At 39.7% G+C, this 25,339-nt stretch overlaps 1 protein-coding gene across 3 annotated transcripts in view; it reads right to left on the bottom strand.

Moving 5' to 3' along the window:
- Nucleotides 1-24: 24 nt before the first annotated feature.
- SCAI (suppressor of cancer cell invasion) overlaps nucleotides 25-25,339 on the bottom strand; it is a 35,769-nt gene continuing 10,454 nt past the window's right edge. For all 3 annotated transcript variants that reach the window (XM_031601994.2, XM_090121282.1, XM_090121283.1), the window contains 15 exons: nucleotides 21,460-21,555; nucleotides 20,730-20,816; nucleotides 20,041-20,139; nucleotides 19,593-19,689; nucleotides 18,128-18,226; nucleotides 17,480-17,632; nucleotides 16,755-16,856; nucleotides 15,933-16,034; nucleotides 15,210-15,288; nucleotides 12,968-13,067; nucleotides 12,455-12,536; nucleotides 8,207-8,279; nucleotides 6,886-7,059; nucleotides 6,585-6,685; nucleotides 25-5,479 (listed from right to left, as the gene is read on the bottom strand). In XM_031601994.2, coding sequence (XP_031457854.1) covers nucleotides 5,330-5,479; nucleotides 6,585-6,685; nucleotides 6,886-7,059; nucleotides 8,207-8,279; nucleotides 12,455-12,536; nucleotides 12,968-13,067; nucleotides 15,210-15,288; nucleotides 15,933-16,034; nucleotides 16,755-16,856; nucleotides 17,480-17,632; nucleotides 18,128-18,226; nucleotides 19,593-19,689; nucleotides 20,041-20,139; nucleotides 20,730-20,816; nucleotides 21,460-21,555 — 1,594 coding nt within the window. In that variant the 3' untranslated portion in view covers nucleotides 25-5,329. The remainder of the gene's footprint in view (nucleotides 5,480-6,584; nucleotides 6,686-6,885; nucleotides 7,060-8,206; nucleotides 8,280-12,454; nucleotides 12,537-12,967; nucleotides 13,068-15,209; nucleotides 15,289-15,932; nucleotides 16,035-16,754; nucleotides 16,857-17,479; nucleotides 17,633-18,127; nucleotides 18,227-19,592; nucleotides 19,690-20,040; nucleotides 20,140-20,729; nucleotides 20,817-21,459; nucleotides 21,556-25,339) is intronic.

Raw genomic sequence — 25,339 nt, 5'->3', positions numbered from 1 at the left:
CAGTGGAAGAGGCGGCACACCGGGTGATGGCAGCAGCGAGCAGGCCGTGCGTCGTGCGTTTATTGTCATTGCCAGTACAGAGCAGCGGTACCGAAGGTGTTCATCGCGGAATGGACCGATACCGAGTCTCGCTTCCATCTCGGCTTTTCCCCGACAATTCCAGCAGCAATACAAACACACTCCTTTCCTCCCACAGACACCAACAACATGGGCAGAGAACGCTCTGGCATTACATTGCTTTGGCAATTTACAGATCCTTTGCAAAAAAAAGGCTATTTGCTCCAAAACTTTTATTCATATATCTCTATTTTAAGTAAAATATGTGTGTTTTTGTTTTTTATTTTTATTTTTTACCAAAATACGATTTACAGGCACATGGCTGTCAAATGACTTTAAGTTAATTCATTATAAAATTACTTTTGGTACCAAAAGGTCCGATTTCTCTGAACGCTCCCAGCCCTGCCCTGCTGCACAGCGGCTCCTGCTCCGCTCCTAACAAAGCCCTGACGGGGGAGCGATGAACGCGTGCCAAAGGAGACCTGCAGCGCCAGCAGGGCCGATGGTTAAGAGTGGGCCTTTATGCTCGAGCCAACAGCTGCTGCTGCATCTGGCAAAGCTAGAGGCTCCAGGGCTCCTTTGGGAGCTGCAGTCTGCTCTCAGTGTGAAGCCAGGAGCTTCAAGAGCAAATCATCTCTGTGTGCAGCAGTGTACCAACAGGAACGCAGAGACGCTCTTTGATATTCCAAATGATGCGATTCGGAAAGCTCAAACTAAATCTCTTTTGTTTTGGCAGAGGAATGGTTTAGAGTAAAAAAAACCCAAAATAATAATTAAAAAAAAAAAACGTCTGATGTATTCCTTCTGTTCCAGTTGCACACATCTGAATCTTCAAAGCACGTGCAATAGATTTGGTCATAGAAACAGAACTGCTCTAGAAGTCAGAGACATTAGGAAATGTCAGAGAGCCATCTCAGCAATATGCAACCTCTCCACTTCGCAGACTTCTGCCCCACCCTGCACCAACACCCCTCGCACAAGCTGACAGTGCTGCCAGGCAAAGTCACCAAGGGCTGTGAACAGCTTCCAGTCTGCGGAGCTCCCTCAGCCACAGAACAGCAGCAGCCATCACACATCAGCTGCTGACACCTAAGCAGCCACTTGGTCCGGAAAGGGCAGGACTAACCGAGGGCTCTGCTACTGCCATCATTAGTGACCTGTAATACGAACATCTACTGAGGAATCTAACATAGATAAAGCTGTTACAAAAGAAGCCTCAAGACAAAACAAAACAAAAAACAAGTTGTTCAGACGGATTCCAAGTTTTTTTTAGCTTTTAGGAAGAAGCAGACTTGGGGCATAGCATGGAGTTACAGTGTAAGGATGAAGGCAAAGCAGAGGGAGGCACTTCACAACAACATGCCTGTGGGATGAGCGATGGAGTGATAGATACTTTCGTTCCTAGAGGAGCTGCCTGATCAGAACTACTCACATTGCAGATGATTATCTGAAGCCTAATTCCCCGTCTCCATCTATTTCCTGCGATCCTTAAAAGACATCTCTGCACATCTCCCTATGGAATAGTCTTGAGAGCTTTAGTAAGTCATAACCTGACAGATACTGTTTGATAAACTACCAAACAGTCCTGAAACTTCTTGAGAAAGTACTCCAGGGAGCAACTCCAGTTTGCAAAGCTCACAGAGCTAATGCTCCATTTAGTTGTGCATGAAGAAAATGAGACATCATATCCCAGGAGTAGTTAAAAACACAGCTGTAAAGATTCGTTACCTTCTCTTCCCTTCCCACTGTTATTTTGACAAGTCAAAAAGGCAAAAAAAGAAGGCAGCAACACTAACTGTGGCTAAGATGTTTGGAACAGAGGGGGAGGAACAGAGGTGCCTCCTCTGAAAGTAGGATTAATTCAAACGTATTACATGCAGAAGAAATAGGAAGCTAGGCAGAAGCTGTCCAATACACAGACATCCAGTACAGTTCACATTTTCCTCTCATAGTACATAACATACAGAATTTATCCTTGCCTGTTGATGGCAAGTCTTCTCTATTAACATGAGCGAAGGGTTAGCAAGACAAGAGGGAAGGCATTAAGCCTGAGAAGAAAGGGATCTGTTCTCACTCAAAAATGGTTCAGTCTTCCCCTTGCTTCTAGTGAGGACTGCTAAATACACAAACCAAAGTTTTCTTCAGTACCTACAAGCATACACAAAGAAGGTACCTATGACCATAGCACAAGCACACAGTAGCACAACTTTAGAATGACTCAGTAAGTTCAAACAAGACAAGCTTTTACTTGGAGAGAAAATTTCAGTTTTCATCTTGAAAGCAGTTGCTTTGGGTCAGAAGGGAGGGGGCTGGCTCAAAATCCAAGACCAGATACTTATCCATCTACAACTAGAGCAGACAGAAGGTATCAGCCTTTTTCTTTGTAAGGTACACTTTTGCACTCTTTCTAACACAAGTGAAATCTTTATCTTTGAATAACCTTGTCAGCAGCAGTCCTTCTGAACCAAAGGTCAGAAGGCAAGATGAGAATGAGGGACCTCCAGGAGGAATTTTTTATTTGGACAGTCATTGCTGCTAAGAAATTCAACTTTTGAACTAATTTTGAAAGCCTCACATTCTCCTGCTATATTCTAGCATCTGCAGCTTTTTTGTTTGTTTTGTTTTTTTAAAGACCTTTTCTTCGGGCTGCACAGTGGATTAGAAACCTCTAAGATCACAAGCAAAGACTCCTTGCTTCAGCCCAGCTAAAATGAAGACTGTCTGCCAAGGTTTTCCCATTCAGTTCACAAACAACTTCCCACAGAAGTTCACCAGCTCATGCTAATGGAACCATCACTCCTATCCTCAGAATTAGCATACTGTCATCCAGATACATGGAACCAAAATGAGAACAGTTTCATCAAAGCAAATGCTAAAGCAAAACAAAAGCATTTGATTGGAAGGCAGTGAGCTTGGGAAATCTGAATCCTCCTCTACTGTAAGCTGAACGCTGCTGAAGGAGGAACAGCAGGCAGGGTAACAGAAAATCCCTCTCTCTCACTAGCTGCTGCATTAAAGGCCTTCTGCTATCTTTAGCTTCCACACAGAATCCCACATTTTAATAAATGTAGACCTCCTACCAGAAGTAAAGGCAGATCATCTGCTTCACAGTTCAGAATCTATGAATCCAATCACTGTAACACATAGAGAAGTACTCATTCCCCCTGGCTAACTGAGGCTTCCTGTATCTGAAATCACTTCTGAATTACTTCAAGGACAAACTGCAAGTCCCTTAAAACAGATTATTACAACAGCAGAAGAGCTGTAACTTTTATGACAACCACAAATGATCTGGAATACTTTGGGGCATGCACCCAGAATGGCGTATGTGTGTATATATAAATTTTGTATATAGACATTGTACTGTTTCATACTTTTTAATACATATACAAGTACCTATACATATATACATATTTACAATTTACACCAGCCAGTAGATGTATGCGTATTGTACATATACACACAAACGCCTAGAACACACATGCACACACACAAACACGCACTCTTTAAAATAAACTCCATATCCCATGTAACAAAGTCCTGCCAAAGTCCAAAGAACAGCACCAAGTGGTGGGGGCCCAACACAACAGCTTCAAGACTGCTTAGAACAGACACTACTTTTTTTTTTTCTATTTTTTTTTTTTTCACTTTAGAAATTAAGAATGGGTGGCATCAGCTGCATCCCAGATAGAGAGGACCTTCACAGCAACTTCCCACCTTCACTCCAGAAATTCCTGATGTGCCATACCGTGCTATCCACAGCTGAACGAAGGCTCATCAGTGCTGAACTGCTGCCCTTCACTATTCCAGCTGAGTAGATCATACCTTGTATGACAACACTTGCAAACAGGCCTACTGTGACAACTATAGTAGTCACCAAATTTTGCATTTTTTTCCCCCAACAGAAACAGAGACATGGCTGAGGTTCAACATAAAAGTGCTGATCATACTCATTCTTTCACTGCCTTTCTAGTACATGGAACAGTGAACATAAACTCATTTAATTAAAATATTTTCATTCCTTCCCCCTGCTCAAACCTTTACTATCAGGAGTTGCAAGAGGTCCTCTAGCTCTGCAAAGAAGGCAGTACAGTCTAAGAGAGTCAGGGAAGCACTTTTCTCCAGTAAAAGCCTTTGCAGAGGCCATTGCACTCCTTAAGCTCCTTAGACCGAAGGATACTACAGGGCTACCAAACACAACCACAACCTCTCCTACCAGCAGTAGAAGAGGTTCTACTGGCAGTACTCACTTTGTTTAACCCGTGAGAGGAGTACTGGCATCCCTCTCTTGGGGTACAGCTCCAGCACAGGTTGGTCTAATAAATGCGGGATAGGAAGGGCTTGTATTCAGCACTAAAGGGAAATTCTTTCAACTCCAGTCAGGGAATGGTAACACTGTGGGAGCCACACATTTCATCCACACAAAGAAAGGAAGATAACACCTGCTAGAAATTAAAGAATATCTGACTAGTGGCTCACAATGAAGAATGTTATCTCCTAGAAAACTGTGGCAGCAACAAAAATGGCAAGATGATCCTTATTACAGTGAAAGAGAGGTGCTAGCTTTCTTAGTTTTTAATTCACAGATCTGCTAACCACATATCCCACCAGACAGAGGGGAAATTGTGTCCTTGGCCAGCAGTTCAGAGTTTATACATGACGTTGCTGTGTCAAATCTGTAGGGAGCATTAACTTTCTTTACAACTTCATTTCAAACTCACTGTCTCCAAATGCAACGCAACTTAATCTTCCACAGTTTTGTCTACTTACTTGCCTAAGACTGAAAAAATATACTGGTTATGAAGGACTTCGTTTTATTGCTATTGTTGGTTTGCACTGTGTGGTTCCATCTTTATCATTTCAAATCCAGACTCTTTGGGGACAAAATATCATTTTTCTATTGATTTTTTTCCAATTTCTTAAAATTGTATAAAAATAAAGGATTTCCACAAATGTGGGATAAAGGTAACCAATAATACTTCTATGCTTAGGATCAGCTGTTGGAAATGTGGTTGACAGCCACAAGACCAGAAATAAACTTCTAGCAATTCTTTAGTTTAACATTTAAAAGACATGAAAACTTCTTATAAAATTGACCCCCCCATACAGAATGGAACAGCTAACCTAACAGCTGTTTATTATTACTTTTTAAAATAATGGTCCTAAGTTTAAAAATAAAATCAAGTACTTCCTTTTATGATTTTCACATTAGAAAACTGCACCATTCAAAATCTGTGGCCAGGGAAACCCCTTTGCAGTAAGACAGTTTTTCTTAATAGTCGTCAAGAGTGTTTTCCAGGAAAACATTTCTAACATCCAGTATGGAAGCCAGCTCCAAAATGTGCTTTTGGAGGTGAGGGTTCTCCACCGTTTCATCTCTTGGCAGCTGAGGATAAGATTCTGGATAATTTCGTGTTTCCTGCTAGATGACAGTGAAAACAAAAAGAATCAGACATTCATTTATTTTTATAGCTTTTCAGAAAAAGACTACAAAAGGCCAATTTCACATAAGAGAGAACCCAATCTGTTTAGCCTTCCAGAGAGAGAAAAGATTCTATCAGAAATGATGCCACTTCCAGTTTTCCTTTTCCATTAACTCAGAGTGGCACTACAAATGCCCATTCATCTAAGATGTTTAAATCATACATTCATAAAAGCTTTGCCAAATAAAATAAAATAATAATAAAGATTAAAAAAAAAACAAAACAAAAAAAACCAACTTGACCTATACTTACCTAATAGACCAGAATTTATTTCTTAAAACTGTAGACACTTAAACATCTCCATGGGAGATTTGTCTCATCCTAAAACAAATCCTAAGACACCAGGGACTAATCCATCCCCACTCACAGATGACCTATTTTTCTCCAGGAAGCCTAGTAGCTGACCTCGGTTTGGAAAGTTACTAGATATCTGTAGTTACAAGAGATGAATACTGTACACTTCCTGTGTTTTGACTTTCTTTTTTTCTTCTGTAATATTTAAAAATAGAGAAGGCAGTTGATATGCCAACAGACAGAAATATAGAATGCTGCAGATCCAAAAGTAGGATTTCATTGTTGGTACAGTATTAACCAGCAGGGAGGGAAAATACCATCTTCCTGCTTAGTTTACTCATTAAAACTTCAAACACCTTTCAAACTCCAATCCATGTTAGAATACATTCCAGCAGTGAAGTTCCACTCCTTTCTACTTCCCTCTCATATTCTTGTTCTACACCCTTTTAGTTGTGTAGAAATAATAGCTTTCACTATCAAAAGGATTTTTTTCTACCAGACAAAGGTATTTAGAGTGGCTCAGAATATCTGCTACTTACGTAGAATATTAAGAATGAAGCAAGACAAAGGCTTCATGTGTTTGGAGAGGTACAAAGACACAAATTCAATACAAGCTAAAGGCATTAGCACGTGAATATCAGCTCTCTTTCTGAGGTCACAACTATATGTTTAGCCATTAGGCCCTTCCATCCTGCAGTTCTATAAGCACTCAACTGTCATTCTCACAAAGGGACAGATATCTCTGCATACCCGGAAAATTTTGTGCATCCTCATAGTAGCTGAACAGAAGATAAATCTTGTTAGAAGCAAACGAAGAAATTCATCCCCAAAAAACTGAAGAAAGGATTGATCTATAAAAAAAAAAAAAAAAAGGCAACAAACAGAATCAATTCAGAAAGGCTTTAAAAATAAGACCTGAGGAAGCCACAAATACTTGTATGCCTCCTCCCCCCTCGTTTGCTACTCTGTCCCTTGGAAAGGCTGAGCAGGAGAAAACAGCATCACCTGAAGAAGCACACCAAGTCTCCACTGTAAGTCTGGGGGCACATACCTATGGAGCGGGAGTGGGTCAGCAGCTGTGCAATGTCTCGATTGATTTTTCTAAGATAATCCTGACACTTCTCCCACAATCCTCTGCGCATGCTTGATAATCCAGAGACAAACAGGAATGCCATTAAAGGATTGTTCAGAAAGAGTGTGAAGAGGCTACCCCGCTGAGACTGATCTGAAAATCAATAGACAAAGAGATACATTTGGCACATGAAACAGAAAAGCTGTCCTTGCCTCAGAATGAAGCTGCTCACCCACTACATTCTCTAACAGCAGAGTTTGTGTCAGTTTCACATACTTTCATAACCTATCTGTTCAAGGTAATGCACATGAGCACAGTGCTGAGACGTCTTAGCAGACCCTACCTAAGCCCCAGTGCCAGCCTCTGTACTGCACTCCAGTGCACACTGTACCACACCCTCACAAGTACAGCAAGACATTCCTGACTGATCAGTGAACATCACACAAGCATATAATATTTGATAAAGAATTCAGCTCTATTTTTCAAAGTCTGTTTAAACTGAATTAATTATTACAACACTTACTTTCTACTTAAGTTTCAGCTAAACAGCGGAACTAGATCTGAAACTAACGAAAAGTGTCTACTTCTTGCACATCTGCTCATGCTGCTTGCCTAACACTTCTCTACATACCTTAAGCTACACCCTCATACTTGTCTTTGTGATGAATAGTAACCTTAATATGGCAAATTCCAATAAGGAAATTTTGAATAGAATCACAGAATGCTTAAAGTTGGAAGGAATCTCTGTAGGCCATCTAGTCCAACTCCCCTGCAATGAACAGGGATACCACAGCTAGATCAGGTTGCCCAGGGCCTTATCCAGCCTAGCCTTTAAAGTCTCCAAGGACGAAGCATCCACCACATCACTGGGCAACCTGTTCCAGTGCTTTACCACCCTCACTATAAAAGCTCTTTTCCTTATATCTAATCTCTTTGAGCTTGAAACTATTTCTCCTTGTTCTATCACCTCAGACCCTGCTAAAGAGTCTGTCCTCTTCTTTCCTGTAGGAGAATAATTATTATTTTATCATAATCACATAGACAGAAAAATGATGTTTCTTCTCCTGATCCTGCTATGGACCCACCTTCTCAGACAACGCAAATCCAAGTTTTCCTAAATCAGAACCAGATCTGAGAGGATTTTGCTTCACATTTGACATTTAGAAGCTGACACCTTAATGCATTCTGCTGCCCTTTGGGTACTAATAAATCTATCTCAAGTGCTAATAATAACAGCAATAATAAAAATACAATAATAAGAATCCCAGCACTGTGCTAGAAAATGCCATACTATAAATACCTTGTAAAGCTTTTGGATATGCTGTTGGAGAGAGCAAGCACACCAATGGTTGTCCAAATAAGTTCGTGAAATTCTGTAAGAGATAAGAATTTAAAAGTATTGATTGTCAATCCGCTTGCTTCTGAATATTCAACAGGTTAAGGGTACAAAGAATGACATAGAACACGCTACTGTCATACAGTTAAGATTGGTTGTAAAACTGACAAATTGACTTACTCCTAGCTCACAGCACAGAAGAGAGATAATCCATTACATTTTTAATGCTGCTTAATCCTCTCATTTCACTACCACTGCTAGCAGACGCTAATTTCATGGAAATATGGCTTTCATTAGTAGGCAAAACAAACAAACAAGAAGGATATCCTATAATAGAAATGAAAGCCAATGGCATTAAGGTCAAAAAAGATCTACTGTTTCTCCTCAATACCAACAAAATTATCCCATTAAAGTGCTTTCTTTATGCTTTTCTTTCCAGGAGAACTCTGCCTGATGAAACAAAAGAGCCTAATGGAGAAAAGTTTTAAAATTTGTTCACTTTAAAACAAATAGATCATAACCTTAACATCTGCTATATGGAAGCCACGTTGTAAAATATCTATTTAACAGACCTTCTACCAACATTTTAAGGATTGCACAGGTGTCCTGTTGCACACAAATTCCTCCAGAAACTTTAAAAGAAGTCTTTGTCTTGTTCCACTACCATTTACCTCGTAATAATCTTATTATGTATCTAACAGGCATATTAATTGGTAATAACGATTACCACAAAAGAAACCCACAATGAACTTTCCCACATTACCTGTCATCTGTCTTGTCAGCAACAGCTTTCTTAAAACTGCAGGCTTGCAAATGCAGAGAAAATGTAAATGATTATGTCTACATTCTTCCCTATGCGCCCAGAGCCTGAGCGCAACACACGCTTCTGCAGATTATATTCTTAAAATTGACAGGTTCTGAATGTCAGGTGTAAATCACCAGAAGTATCTGCTTGTGCAAAATCATCAAAAAGATATTTTCTGGTTTCTGCATAATTCACTTGTACCACTCCTTTCCAGGCAGCGTATTTCAGTTAAATTAGTTTCACCAAATAATTTCATCCAAGTCTGATGAAGATAATAATCCAGTCCAAAGAAAATAAAATACTACATATAACTGACAGAGTGCTCACTAGTCCTAAAAATCCCTTTATTTCAACAAGATCCTGAAGGAGATTTATAATGCTAGATATTAAGGTTCAGTCTCTAATGTAGAAACAAAAGCTACTATCATGAAGACAGTATCTGCAGCCAGCTCAGTGGTTAGTAATACTGAATGATAAATAAATATTTAAAAATTCAGGAGTCACTTCAGACATTGCCAGTTTTAATGAATAGGTGCTGTCAGGTCACACATTCTCAACATGTGTGCTCAGTATTCATGAGCAGATTCACATGTTGAATTCAATCTTCTATCACTCAGTTAGAGGCCAACGTAGATTTCACAGAATCACAGAATGGCCCGGGTTGGAAGGGACCTCAAGGATCAGGAATCTCCAACCCCCTGCCACAGGCAGGGCCACATCGCTTCTTGGCTTTTGGCTAAGATCAAATGTAGTGTAGTGCAGATTTCTCACATGTTCCCTCAGTAAAACAAATATTGCTATTAAACATTGCCTACAGCTACAAAGTAAAACCAAGGATCAGTCACACATCTCAAGAAGAGCGTTGTTCCTTGACAGCATCTGTGAACAGTTTGGATTTTAAATGTCCCACGTGGTTAGGTCAATACAACTACTAAGTCCTACAATGGGAAAAACTACCCAGTTTACCCTAAAATAGAACTCTTTAGAAGACGGCTGCTTCTACCAGCTGCTACATCCAAACTATGGATCCAGGAGGAGAGTCTCAAAATTCCAGGCACCTGTCCCAGCTCTCACCCAGAACCACAGCCCAAACAAACACCAGGATTCACTTTCCACCACCTTAGCTCCTGAATTCCACAGGGAAGAGTTGTGTTCAAGCACACAACAAAGGAAAAGGAGCAGGTAACAGCTATGGCTCAGGGGAGGACCACACAGTGCACCAGAAAAAACAGCAGAACTGCTGACAGCAGATCTAGATAAGGAAATGCCCTGCCTTTCAGTGCATGGACAACTCCAAAAAGGGTAAGCCACATATTTGGTTCAAAATTGGCTCTTTGTTTTTTTTTTACTTCAGTATTCAAGCTTCTCAACAGAAGCAGAGTTTTTAAAAACACATTTCACATCTCATAAACATTTCTTACTGAAAGAGAACTACCTGTCATCTCCAAAAGAGGTCATCTCACATATAAGCTCTACTAAATTGAGGATTACATCACATCACTGACAAAGGCCGTGCATTCTTTCTGGCTGGAGCAGTACTCTTTAAGACTCTGCATTTGACTGTAATCGCACACAACCACAGCTACCTGAAAATATTGATTTTAAAGTATTATTTCATCTACATATACAGTGGAACCTTCAAGAACACAGCCATCTGTATTTCAGTTGAGGTTCAAAATAAATAAATTTTAAAAAGCTTCAAATGGATATGCTTGATTTGCAGTTATCTTCCACTTTCAGCTAAGTATACAGGGAAGCAAGCTGTTCAAGTGCTGACTGTCTGACAAAGTGGGCAGGATGTACTTTCAGCCATCACTATTTAAACCTTCAAGAAAGGTAGTAAGGATGGGAGTGCACACAGGAGATCAGAAGTGGATTTTAGAAGAGAAAGCGTGAGCAGTTGCTGTTACTGCTGGTGTTACTAGCAGTGACATTTAAATGTCAGTATAGCTGCTGTCCTGTCAGAAAAGATCAGAGTGACTGTATAGAAAAAAAGTCCGTACACTGACCTCAGCTTCTCACAGAATTGCACAGAACCTCTTTGTGCCAGTGCTTAAGTCTACAAAACACCTTGTAGCACACCTAGGGAATACCTGCAGGACAGCACTGTTAATACATTCTGGCTACATGAAACCAAGCACGTAAGCACATGCAGAACAACAACAGACAGGAATTTACAAGGGCTAGGAAACACTGAGACTGAGAATTCTGTCACTGCCCTTCAGTTGAAAAGAAAACAAAAAAACTACATAGGAATCAGTGTCAAGAAAGAGCAGAGAAAAATGAATCTCTATCACATTCTCAGAAAGACAAGTAAAGCACTCTAATTACATTTCTTTCCCTTTAAATGGAGATTTAATAAAAAGCAAATTTGTGCTGCAAGCTAGTGTGGTGAAGTTAAAAAACCCTCTGAAATGCACTACAATACTACAAACAACAGTCTACAGAGAGGCCAGATCATTTTTAAGACTGTTAGGTAAGAATTACGTGGCTCAATACAGAACAATTCCAAATCACCTAATCACTAATTTAATAACTCATTAGCTAACACAAGCCTTTAAAACAAACAGTGCAGGCTGTGGATACTGATCGAAGAAGTTCATCTGGCCACTAGACGTCCCTACTCCGCCTCAGAAACGCAGCTGTGAATGTTCACTTTTCTCACTGCAAATAATGGAGCTATAAAAAGCAAGACATAAGGAAGTGGCACTTTCTCCAGATATAGCACATTCATAATATCTAATTCATGACTGAAATAAGTGTCATAATGCTCTCCAGATGCAATAGTCAACTCAGATTGCAAATGCCTGCTTTTTTATTACCCGAACTGCAGATTCCCAAATATGATTTGGTATGGAGTAATTCTATTTTAAGTTGATAGCACCCCAGAAGGAGACTCATTGTCCAAGAATACATCACTCTACAGTAACAGTGGATGCTAACTTGAGTCTTGTTATTTCTTTGGTTGAGATACTTTACAGACACAGACACCCCATGTTTTAAAAGATTTGCCTCAATGCCTTGATTTGTTTCTGGTGGTTAAAGGCAACTGAGTGCTGGATGACTGGAAAAAAAAAAAGCAGATTAATTAGTGCCCTCCCCCATGCACACACACACCAAGATTTGTGTTCGGTATATAACAAAAATAAACCTCCCACCAGAGATCTTGGAAATCTTGAACTTTTATTCCCTCCAGGAGGATTTAATACTTTCCAATGAGCGGCTGTTCATGTGCTTCTCCTTCTTGTTCCTATTCATAGGATCAGATCCTGACTAGCATGCACAACCTCAAAAGAAAAGAAAGACTGAATACAAAGTGTTTAAAAAAATATCCTGTTAAAAGTGTAAGCTAACTAGGGGTTGACACTGCATCCTATCATGTAAATAGCTGTCTTCAAGAGCCTTACCTTATAGGCCACACTGTTCGAAGAGTCCACAATGATAAAAAGTGGCTTTCTTGTGAAAGGGTAGAGATCACCAGGGTGAAGGCTGAAAAGAGAAAGATGCTTCACAGAGCACTAGAATTGTTACGAAGCTGTGACAGGACACAGATTTCTAAGACACAGCTGCTCATGTCCAGACAAAAAGTCAGCAGATCCCTCTTGCCTCAATCTTCAGATTCAGCCTGAGAAAGTAACTGCAAAACTAATCGGATATTCTCTGTAACATGGATTACAGGACTTGTTCTTTCCTAACAAGAGATGTAGAGATGTTTGTCTTCTTGAAAACTAATCATCCATTAACTTGAAACTTTCCAGTAATAAAGACTTTACCTTAAGTCACAGTAATACTTCCCATGCTTAAATTGTCATTTAGAATTACACAGTCATATACAATTGCTGAAGTTCAAGCCAATCTACATTTATGATGTCCTGCAATGAACTGAACGTGTTTGCAATTGTCACACTCATAAAACTTACCAATGCATCTCCTTGTAAGATTGGTTTCGCTTGTGGATAGCATCTCCATTTATAACATCCCGGTTACTATTTGTCAGAACACCACCAAAATCATATGGACCTACAGAGGGCAAAAAGAAATTTGAAATTAACAGTGGTAACTAAGCTCTGTTATGAACTCAATGAATATAGGAAAAGGAGAAAGCAACCAAAAATTCGAGAAACAAGATGAATCTGAACTACTATAGTATATAGTTATACTATATAGTTACATAGTAGGGAGAGAATGGAGGAAGGTGGAGACTTTACTGGCTACATTCTCAATGTAACTCACATTCGGTAGTTTGGTCATCTATCAAAATAGAAGAAAAATGCAACATTATATTTTCTAATTTATTCATTCACTATTTATCCATAAATATAATACAAAAAATCCAGATACCAGCTCTCATTACACTAGATAGCAAAAGATTAAAACTCATAACTTATTTCTTACAGAACAATCAATGCCTTTGATAAATGTCTGCAAAAGTTAGTATGTTCTATAACCAGAATCTTACTAAAAACTAATGCTAAACCCCTTTAGCCTCTCAGAATTGATATAACATCTGCAATAAGGGCACTGAGAAGAGGAGAAGAAAAAGTTCAAAGAATGAATGTACTTTCAGTACTCCTAGAGAGGACAAAACATTTTAAACATGTCTCCAATCTGCAGCAAAGATTTATTTTTAATACTTCAAATACAGAATTCACAGTTCTTAGGAGCACATGTCCAGGCTATGTGCATTTAAGTAACCTAAAGAAAAGTTCTGCTAAGCTCATACAACTGAGCTACCTGCCTATCTGTTTGAGAGCAAAAATGAAAGGAATGGCTGAAAAATATCAATGCCTACATAAAAAAAAATCAATGCGCTTAGGATACCAGGAAATATTTCTGCCATTGATATGAGTATGAAGCATCACTAACTTTAGATCAGGACAGTATTAGGGTTTCCTAACACTGCTATACAGTTGCAGAGTTGGTCGACTCACATTTGGCCAACTGCAACCTTTTCAGGATTGGCTACATAGGACACTTTTCCATTTCAAAGGAAACTCTGGGGCTACAAAATTAGGAGCAGAACATACATTAATTTAGCACTGTTAGAAATGTCTCACATATGACCTGTCAAAAACAAACTGCCTACAGGCAACTGACAGTGCAACTTGCAGCTGCTCTCTCTTTTAATAAGGTAAAACTTTTTGGGGGGGTCCATGCAGACTACATCACCTTATTAAAAGAATGCAGTTGTAATGATATTCATTTCATAAAAATTGAAGTCTGACTACACAGCTCTTCAGAAAACAGAGGTCTAATGGCTCAATGGTAAGGTATTTAACTGAAATAATACATGCAGTGAAGTGAACATAACACAAGCTGAATAGAACAGTTCAGCTAGAACCCACCAACAAGTCATAGCAAAAAGTAAAATGTTAAAAGCATTAAAAAAAAAAAAAAAATCACTGCCACAATCAAAATTTGACAGGGATTTTTTTTTTTAACCTTTAACATTTTGAGAGCTCTATAAATCATGCATGGGAACGGACAAGGCATGCATCTCATAAAGGAATGCAAGTCTCAATCAGATGAGGTGTGTACAATATTTAGGATGTTAAAAACACTTTTTTCCTTAAATTATAAAAATATAAGTGGATTTTTTGACTGTGTTTGCTTCAGCCAACTCATTTTCAGCTTTTACATTGCAGCTGCATCCAAATATTTTGCTAAATTTCAAAGAACAGGAGGATGAGGTGAGGGGAATAGTCAAAAAATCATGAGAAAGGCTTGAATTGTCACATTAACAAGTATGCAAATAGAACAGTCCGTGCAGACACTTCAGCCCTTTTAGCACCCATCTCCTGACTGTACATTCTCATATTTCTAGAGATTTGAAAGAATCACAAAGTGCCAGTTAGCATATTTTATAAAGTTTGCACAGATGCATCAACTGAGCCATGTAGTCTTCAAAATTGGTAAAGCTTTTGATACTTCAGATGCATCAAAAACTGGCTATGTCCTTTAAAAAGGTCCCAGGTTAATGCACACTAATTAAAACAGAATTGTCTACTGCTTGTGCAAAGAAAAGACTTATCTAAGTAAACAGTAGAATAAAATTAACTTGTCTTTTACAAGGAGCTTTGTGACATCTTTCTTGATCACTTGTCCTGGAACACAAAGAGAATTCAAGCCCTGTTCATGACAGGGAGCATTCCTTTATTGTACCTTCACTATCCGAACGACCTGATGGGAACACGCCCGTGGCAGACAAGTAAATCAGCAGCACACTGTTTGCAGGCAGCTCCTGAAATTCAAATAGAGAGAAGAGTGGCAAGGGAAGAAATGCACAATACCGTTATATTAATAAAAACATTATCATTGAAGAATGTGCTACTCCTACTTCCAGCTTTCCTTCATGCTATTCTTCGTAGGAGCATATACCACTCCCCTCTATGTACGCCCCTTTAAGCAGGTGAGCATACAGACAAAAATGTGAACCAATGATACATCGATACTGCTGTGTTTGTTTGTTTCCATGCAGACCCTTAGGCTGACCTTAGAAGTTCAAACAGCAGTTTAAAAACAGCAGTTTTAAAAATAATAGCATTTGCTTCCACATAGAATCTGTTACTAACAACCCAGACCAGGCTTTCAAGATGCATGTGAGCTAACTCCCAAACAATTCACTTTCTGACAGGATTTTTTTTTTTTAATTTCCAAATACTCCAGTGTGCATAACACCTGTCTCTCCACCCCCCCCCCCCCCCCAGAATTCCCAGAATTCCCAGCTGAACAACAAAAGCAAAACAAATCCAGGCTCCCACACAGACTTGTAAAATAGGCCTCTTTTCATCCCATCTAAGGACAGCCCACATGACAAAGCAGAAGCTTTTAAATTCTGCAGAAGGCTGAGCATGTGGGTGACCAAAATTCACTGATTTCACAAACCTTAAATGATGCTGCTAAAAACGTGTACAGCTGGCTAAAAGTTGGTTTATAAAGTAGGTATTTATGAGGGTTTTCCCGCCTGGCTGGTTTCTCTGTTGACTCCTATTGAAAAACAAATAAATTTAAAAAAACAACTCTATATTTACAAAGCAGCTTCATTACCCTCTGAATTTGTGCTTATTACAATGTTTATTTTCAACATATTTCCCAAAGAAATGGCTTGCCTATGCAGCATTTCCTATAAAGTATGATGTAAAGTATTAGCAGCAGAACTTTACATTATCCCTCACTCTGTTATCTACAACATCCTCTCTAAAGCACAATCCACAATAACAATGTAAAAAAAGTTTCTAAATTAAAAAAATAAAATCTAGCTATTTCTTTTTATCTACAAATAAAGTTAGGGTTTTTTTTGCTTTCACAGAAGGGGTTATTTAAATTTCATATGAATTAGCAAGATGATGAACTTGTGGCTCCATGACTGCCAGAGTGAAAGCAAAGCAATGGGCGAGTGTACGTGGACAAGGACAGACACTCCTTCAGAAGCTACACCACTGTAAACCACTTGTGAAATGATGCCCAACTGTTCATTTCTAGTAATTTACCCACTATTGACGTTTTTCCCCCAAGAAAACAAAAACAAAGGACACATTACTTGAGTCAAACTCCACAGATTTGAGCTACCCACCATCAGCCTTCCTATCTGGCTCTGCACAGTGATAATACAGACAGATAGTAATACTGTTTTCTTTTCTTCTTCCCCTCCCCCTCCTCCAAGCTGTTAAGATTTGTTGCTAAGTTTGTCACTGAAACAAAACTCACCTGCATTCCAGGTTTGTTCATCTGCGAAGCTAAATTCATTGGTTCCCTTTCAAGTGCTTGTAGCATTCGGAACATATCAATTGTCAATTCACTGAACTTCACCTGCCAAAAGAGTAAAATGGTTTACTCTGTCAGATACAAATAAATAGTCTGTTTTTCTTTGGAATTATCCAAGAGTCTCAACTACATCCCATGCGCCACTTTCTGTCAATATAATCTCTGAATCTCAAAAGTCCTGTGAATGACTTCGAGGAGCTCATACAGGACAAAGTCTATTTACTACAGCTCAGTCAGGCCAGTTTACTGCATTCACAAATTAGACTTTTCTGACTTGTTTACAAATCATGTGATGGAATACCCTATATACTCTGTATTTAGACACTATTTGGAAGATACACAAACTCTAGTTTACATTCAGCTCTGCTGTTTACTAGAAAAATAGTTCAGAGATAATGAAATCTGCACAGTTTAACTACCATCATCACCTAAAAAACAAGACTTTGAAAATCTTGTGAAAGCCCCTTCCTGTTGCAACTGCAGCTGGAACAAAACGTTCAATTGAGTCCCTTCAACCATGAACACTGCTAAGAACAATCTCTTATATGAAAAATCAGTTGTATCTAGCCTCTATCTAAATATTCTGCTACATGATTAAGAGATATCACTGAGAGAGAGAGAATTTGAGTTGTAACAATACAAGTTTAAGACTTCATGATTACTTTTACCTGGTTATTGCAGTTCCCAATAATCAGTGCATCTGCAAGAGCAAGCTGTCCCACAATCATTCCCTGCTCCAGCAATGGAGCTCCGGTTTCAGAAAGCCTGTTGGAGGTGATTACAATGGTGTTGTCATCATTTAAAACCATTACAGGATCTGCCTAAAAAGGTAACCAGAATAAATTAGGAATTCAGCAGAACACACAGGTTTGCATTTAGCGTAGAGAAGACAGTGTCTTCTCACTCACAAACTTTTCAAAAATAAGGCAGATTTTAAAAATTAATTTGCCATGTTTGTATGAAAGCCACAAAGGAAAGGCACTCCAACAATCAAAGTACACTTTGAAACACAAGAAAAACCATGAGCAAATAGGAATGGCTTCCACAGCAGCAGAAATAAAAAGGTGATCAAGCATGTCTCAGCTTCACGATTCTGTCTTCACTACACTGTATGACCAAGTCTGACTCTTTAGGCACTTGAACAGCTGTCACTGCTACACTACTGTAAACACATTTCAATGATTTAATTGGGCAACAACATAGTCCTTCCACATGGCACAACTGCTAGCACAAAGGTGGTGACACAGGAACACTTTGGTGAAGAAGTCAGAAAAATTTACCTTAAACTGACAGTTAGAAAGAAATGGTATTCTCACCTCAATAAAAGCTGCCACTTCCTGAAGAACCAGGTTCCACTCCACCTGATCTTCAGTATTAAAACGATGAGTGTAATCTTCAATCTCATCTGAAAGCTCCTAATTTAAAAAGTTCAAATACTCGGTTACTTCCTAAACTGAAACCTTAACTGTCACTAACTTAACAATGTGGTTAGCCATGCTGGCCTTTAAGAATGGAGAAAAAGTCACTTTACTCAAGAACAGATGCAGCACACTTATGACTAACATGCCAAACAAAACATGCTCCTTCAGGAGACAAAATGCCAATGTTCCAGTGGGTTTCGGCAATGCAAAGTATCTTTTCAGCAGGTCTCAGTGTCTGGAATATCTGAAGTGTAATTATCACATTCACATACAGCTGTGTTGCTAGTTTTTTCCCTTAGCTTATGGATAACAAGGATTCAAATTTAATCTCACAAACAACGTTAAATATATTATGAAAGTGAACTGTGTGGCTTTTTTTAATTGCTGCTACTAATTCAAGTGAGTTTAGACAAAAAGACAGTAATGCAACTACACAAAACTGTCAAAACCAGAAGCTGCTTGCAGCAAGGTTGTTAGAGGGATTTGGGAAGCATATACTGTTAGGAGAAGCACACTGTTCCTTTGGGGCAGCTAAAGGGTAGCTCTCAATCTCAGCTGTAACTACTGGAATATTTTACTTTGTGTTCAAATAATACTATCAAATTATTCAAACATCAAGTGTTTGATCAAATGTCTGATTCACAGAAGATATTCATAGTGTTGGATGTCAGATACATTATATAAAGACCAGCACTGATCAGTACAAAGACTTGAGTTTACAATTATTCAATATTTTACTCCCATGGCAATGGCATATGCAGATCCAGCCTCCCTAATTTCATGGTAATATTTATATCCTTTAGCAAGGCTTCATTCTGATAGGTCTTTGGGAGGTGCAAAATATATTCAGGATCTGTCTTAGACATGGGACAGAGTGATGGCAGTTTGGAAGGGAAGAGAAATAAGCTCAACATCAAACTTGGAGACATGGGCTTTCACAGCAATGAAGTGTCATGAAGACTTCCTAGGGGAGACTTCATCTATGTCTTAAATCAACTACAGGAATGAAGAGGTGTTCAGAGTTACTGAACAATTCCAACACTTTCAGATCAATAACGTGGATCTTACAGTTTATTTTCAGCTAACTACATCTTTTTGAACCAAACATTCATGTCATACTGATACCTTTTCACAGCTCTACCCATATTACCATTTCCTTCTGTGGCATCCAAATGCACAATCAGAAGAAATTAAAAAGGAAAAGAAAAGAAAAGCTACACAGCAGCAGTATCAAATCATAGATCTAATTAGTGATATTTCAGGTTAAATAGATTATGTTACTGAGTTCTTAATTAGGAGAAAAGCCCTGAAAAACCAGCAACCTCCCACTCTTAGCACCTTTACCCTCATTTTAACATACCTTTACAAGGTCCTTTACAACATCCATTTTGTTGAGCAAGAGACAAACCACTATAAACCTTGCATAATAACGCAGCTTCTTAACCACTAATTCAGGCCTAAACACAACAACAAAAATACCATAGAGAAATTTGAGATTAGAATACAACACAGGTAGGCAAAGCATACAACACAGCATGCTAGGTCCCAGCACAAACACTGAGCAGGATGTCAGAAATTTGGGACTAATAACTTTATAGCTAGGGCCACATGAGAATGTTCCTCCAGTCTTCCTGTAAAGCTCTTATTTATACTGAGGTATTTAATCATGGCAAAAGGGTTGAAAGAAACCTCCTCCAACAACACTGACTTCATCTCAGTTATGATCCTATGTTCCAAATTACTTGCTACTCACATAAACCGTTCTGGTCTTTGGAAAGAAAAAAAGAAGGACATCCATTCAGATATACCTGTCTTCCTTGTTAACCTGGGAGTAGTATGACCTCTGCCTGATTGCGGAATAGAAGGAGAAAGCTTCATTGAGATAGCTGGTTTCAGAAGTGCGCAAGCTGTAGAGGAAGAATCAGATTAGCTCAGTGCTTCAGATGCAAGCCCATGCCAAACCCTCCCTTCCTGCCCCCTTAACCATTTTGTGCATCAATGGCAAAACTCTCTCCTGAAGTAACTTTTTATGTAAGCCAGACTCTCATTCTTATTGTATGCTGGGAAGCTGGGAAGACAGATTTCAGAGCTTGGATTCACTTTCTGATACCAATAAAATCTGCCCATCTTGTGCCCATAGGAACAGGTGACAAGTTAATTTGAGAGTTTAAAGATACATTAAGCTCCCAACCTTGTACATCACACTTTTGTGCAAGAGCCACATGTAGCACACGTGGAAGACTTAGAGACACTTTGGAGGTGGGAGGTAAATCCTTAGGCAGTATTGATGTGACTCTAGGAATATCATAGGCTCAAAGGTGCCTTTCTCTGTAGCACCCCCATGCAGCCCCAAGTGCCTTCTCATTCAGAGCTCATGACTCAACTGACATCCATTTCTACCTCAGCATGCCCCTGACTGAGTATGCAGATAATAATGAGCATGGAACTGCCACTAACACTGCATTTCCCTACTGAATCCTTTTCTGTGCTTACTTACTAATAATGGTAATAGAGCTGCCCAATCTTGGAAGCAATTTCCCCAATTTGCCACCGCTTCAACCCATACCGATTGTCCAATACTTGTCTATTTCGCAAGAGAGAAAAGAAAGATTAAAAGGCATTCCAGAATTTCTCAGATCATCACACCAGACAAGACAAAGAGCCATTGTAGGGCCAAATTCAGCTTTTGTTACTGGTGTGGCATTCCCAAAAGCAGTTCCTCACAGAGCCAATAGCATTGCATATACACACCAGGAACATGACCATTTACGTTGCAAAAAAACTTGTGAGAGCTAGACATAAGTATGTTGCATGAAATACACAAAACAAAAAAGTCACCAAAATCCCAGAACACTCAACTACACAGCCAACACGAGGTGTGAAAGATCAGAGCCCACACTGCAGCAAGACACTTCACACCACTTCAGATAGGTTCTGCACTGCAGAAGCCATCATCCCAGCTTTTCCTTGGCAATATATTAAAGCAACATGCATTCAAGTAGAGCAAAAGGTTCTGTTCTACAAAAAATAAAAGTTGCACTGAAAACTCTGTAACATTTTAATTCATTAGACTGTGAGCACTACAGGAAGTGACTATTCTCTCCCTTCATGCTTGAATAACACAATGAAATTTCAATCTTAATGGGGGCCCCTAGGCGTACCGTAATGCCAGAGATTAAAGTTGCCTTTTAATTCATAGAACAGGGCTGCCTACAACGTTCCCTTACCGATGCTGCTGTTGAAACTTCCAGAGTTTGGTGTAAACATCAAATGTTCGCCCAAAATAGGATTGCCACTGCTTCTGCCCATACTGAGGTAAATCCCTGCAGCAAGAGAAGTAATTTCATTGTTTTTATGTACAGAATGCTAAACTGGACCCATAAAATATGATCATTAAAAAAAAAAACAGTAAAAAATACGTACCTGGGAGCAAGCACAATAATCTAATGGCAATTAGTTCCTGTGGACTAATTTAGATTGATGATATTTCTTTCTACTCACTCAGGAAATCATCTTTTTTAAATGAAATGGCTGCTCACTGTTGTTTCAGAAACAGCCCTATAAAAACATGTGTAAATCAGCTGTCCAAGCATCATCAGGCCAAGCAAGCAATGTAGATGCTCACAGCCAACATTCACTGCATCAGGTTACACCATCAGAGTAGTATTTGTCACCCCTTAACCCAGAGCTAGCAATGAGGTGGAACCTGAGACTTTCTGTCTTTTTCATTATTGATTTCCAGCACCATAAAGCAAGTTAGTCAAGCCACTTCCTTTCTCCTTTCATAAAGTCATTTAACTTCCATGCTGTGATATATTTTCCTCCACCTTCACCCTACAGGTGTGATGCAGTCCTAAGAATTTTAGCTTTAGAAGTACATACTCTCAATCCTAGCAGAAGGCCTTCATCTGAGAGTTGCTTGAGCCTTGGAACAAACACAACCAAGAAGACCAAAGACTGTCAGTCTCACTGAATTCATGATGCTTACAAATCTGTACTGAAGTTGACTCAAAAGAAGCATACAACCAGACCTGGAACTGGAATAACATTTTCAATGTGGCAAAGTATGTAATTTAATTCAAGAATTACTCATTCGGGGAATGCTCTCTCAAATCACTGTGCTGGTTAGCACACCACTCAGCACCTCACTCTTCTTGCAGCAGACCTGCCTGCAAAGGCTGCACCTCCAAGCCTGGGCTATCCAAGCTGCAGCAAAACACTACATTTTGAAAATCATGCCATGACATCTAGAGGAGTAAAATAGGCAAAACACTACACCACAATTTCCAGAGCAACGTGCTGGTGTCTTTCTGCTAACTGGAATTGCTTTAACAGCATCCCAGGTAGAAAAGGAAATTAACGTTCCTTTGTATATCAGCCAATCGTACTTGCCACTCTTCCTCCCTCAAATACTGAGAAATAGGTATGTGCACAAACTATGAGATAAACAGCTGTTTGTGGATGATCGTTATGCATATACCCCTCATCAGTAAGCTAAAATGCTCTCTGCATCTCACCTGGCATCTTCTATTGCATGACAGTCACCTCTCAGTTCTGCCCCTCCCCCTGCACAAACCTCATTCAACTCAATGCAATGCATTGGGTTGGAATACAAGAAAATAGTGGCATTCTAAAAAGCCTCTGTTATGCAGCACGCACGTGTTTGGCCATTGTTGTCCATGTCACTGCGTGGTGTCCACATGTATATTCCTCAAGCTGCACGCTCGCCTAATTGCAGTTGGCATAGCTGCACAGTGCCATGCGATCCCTGCGCTCCCCAGGGAACAGGGAAGATCTCCATGGAAACAGACAGTCGCACTTGTTCTTTTGATAGTACTCTGACACGGCTGTAATAAAACTTCATTTATGACAATACATTACCATGGCTCCCTCAGAGATTTTTGCAGACAGGCCCTGCCATTGCCACCACCCATTTTCGTTCCCATTTGCCGTTTTGTGTTCTCATGTTGCTCCCACGTACCACAAAACCTTGCCGTGAGAAAGCAGCCAGCAGAAGTGAGCGAAGACATTTAGTGCACAGTTTCTTTAATCAGACCAGAGAATCTGCCTTACTGGGTGAGAACAGTAGTCCAAGGGAATTTCAAAAACTCAGCTGATTGCAGAGCGGATTATTAATAATTCTCCCACTGAAGTAGACAGAGAATATACGACCCAGAAATAATTACACACCCAGCTTGAGAGCAAAAGACTTACATTACAGCAAGAGATTCTGCCACTTCCAGATCTAGAGGAAGTTAGTAGACTAACAGAGAGAGGCTACTTCAGGAGCCTAAGCAGTACTGGGATAACAGGGTTTCAGCATAGCTTTTGCCTTCCCCTGACCCACAAGGACAGTAGGCACACCAGGAACGCAGTAACCAGCCTCACCTGCCAACACTGTGTGAAGTCAGGTCCCTCCCAGCACAGGACAGGGCTACAGCCTGCTGCAGTACCTGTAGCTAACAGGGCCATGTCATTTCTAAGTCAGCAGCATCTCTTAAAACTAAGGTTCAATTTGCATCTTACTAGAAGTCTGAGAAATTAACAGTTAAACTACCGGTTCTCTCCATGAAAGGAGAGCAGTCACAATTCTCGCAGCCAGCACTATGAGTAACGAGACCCTAACACAGGAAGGTACAATATATGTGGAACATCCTCTTATTTAACTGTTAAGCTTCCATGTGACACTGAAAAATCTTAAGCACAGAAAGCATCTTAAGCAAGAAAATCATAACTGATGACAGTACGCCATAAGAAGCTGCTTCCTAACACGCTTCCTCTCCTCAGTATTTTTCCAAGAGAAAAACAAGTGGGAGTGGGAAGAGGAGGGAAAAGAGAAACTGGCACATACTTCATTGACATTTGCTCAGAACTTACAGCTCAGGGTGTTCAAAAACAAGTACAGATACTAGAAAGACTCTATCAACTCTATTCTAAGTTACTCTGGTATGTACAACCACAAAAGGATGGCAGTGTGAGCATCAAGTACACTTTAGAGCAGTACCCTTGGCAGATCATCATATGTTTTCCTCAAATGCTGTATTTGGCATCTGTAGTGGGAAGAGAGGAAGGAAATGCTACTGAAACAAAGACGTGGCAGGCTGAGCCCCTGCATTTTTGGCAGCAGCAATAGCTAAGCAGCTGCCAACACAGCTATAGGCTCAGTTCCCTGTAGCTGAAGTGCCCAGAGGAGATTTCAGGAACTCACTGCTCTCCTGTCCCTCCCTCATCATCTTATTTTTTCCCCCCCATGAAACATATCCTATATTATGATTCTATGTTATTAGAGACAAGAGAATGCCAAAAATACAGCAGTAAAGGCCATAATCATCTTCCAAACTGAAGGAGGCAGGCAGATATCAATCTATTTATTATGCAAGCAAAAAGCAAGCAACTGGGCCAACAGTCAGGATCTTGCCAAGTCCCTTCCAGGTAGAACTAACCAGAAGAGAACAAGCACTAACAGAGGAGATGCCTGAAAAACTATAATGTCACTTTACCTCATTTTTATGGACACAAGAATCTATGACCTTGTAGGTAAAACTTGTAGGTGGTTAAGTTCAGTGCAAGAAAGAACTACATTAATTGCATTAAGTTACAGCAAGGACAGAGGCACGTTCTCCTTTTCACTCAGCAGAGCTGGTTGTTGAGGCCCATCTCTATTTTTTATTGCCCAAATTCCACCCAAACGTATTTTCCATCTTCTTTTCATCTAGCTGGATAAGGTTGCATTTTGTCAAAATATCATGGATGCACATGGAAACTATCTCTCACCTGAAAATCCGATAGAAGCACTGCTTTCTTCCAAAAATGAAAGCCTGAATGACAGAAGGTATTCTGCCATCTCTGTGATCTAAGCTTGAGCATCACACATCCAGACAAAAACAGTATTAATTTGTACTCTTCGGTGACTCAGGTCAAAATTTCAAGCCAGCTGCATCAGAAAGTCAATGCAAGACACTGGAAACCGTGGCCTCAAGATATCAGTCATCTTGCACTACAGCCTGTTTCATACAGTGCTGAATGCAATCACCAGGAACTCCTCGCCTCTACTGCACGCTCATCTTCCAGATTTTGGACCACAAACTGTTCTGGATTTCGTAATCA

Source organism: Phasianus colchicus, chromosome 19 (genome assembly GCF_987193195.1).
Source record: "Phasianus colchicus chromosome 19, bPhaCol1.hap1.1, whole genome shotgun sequence".
NCBI classification, from domain to species: domain Eukaryota; kingdom Metazoa; phylum Chordata; class Aves; order Galliformes; family Phasianidae; genus Phasianus; species Phasianus colchicus.
This window is presented reverse-complemented; position numbering and strand designations above follow the sequence as displayed.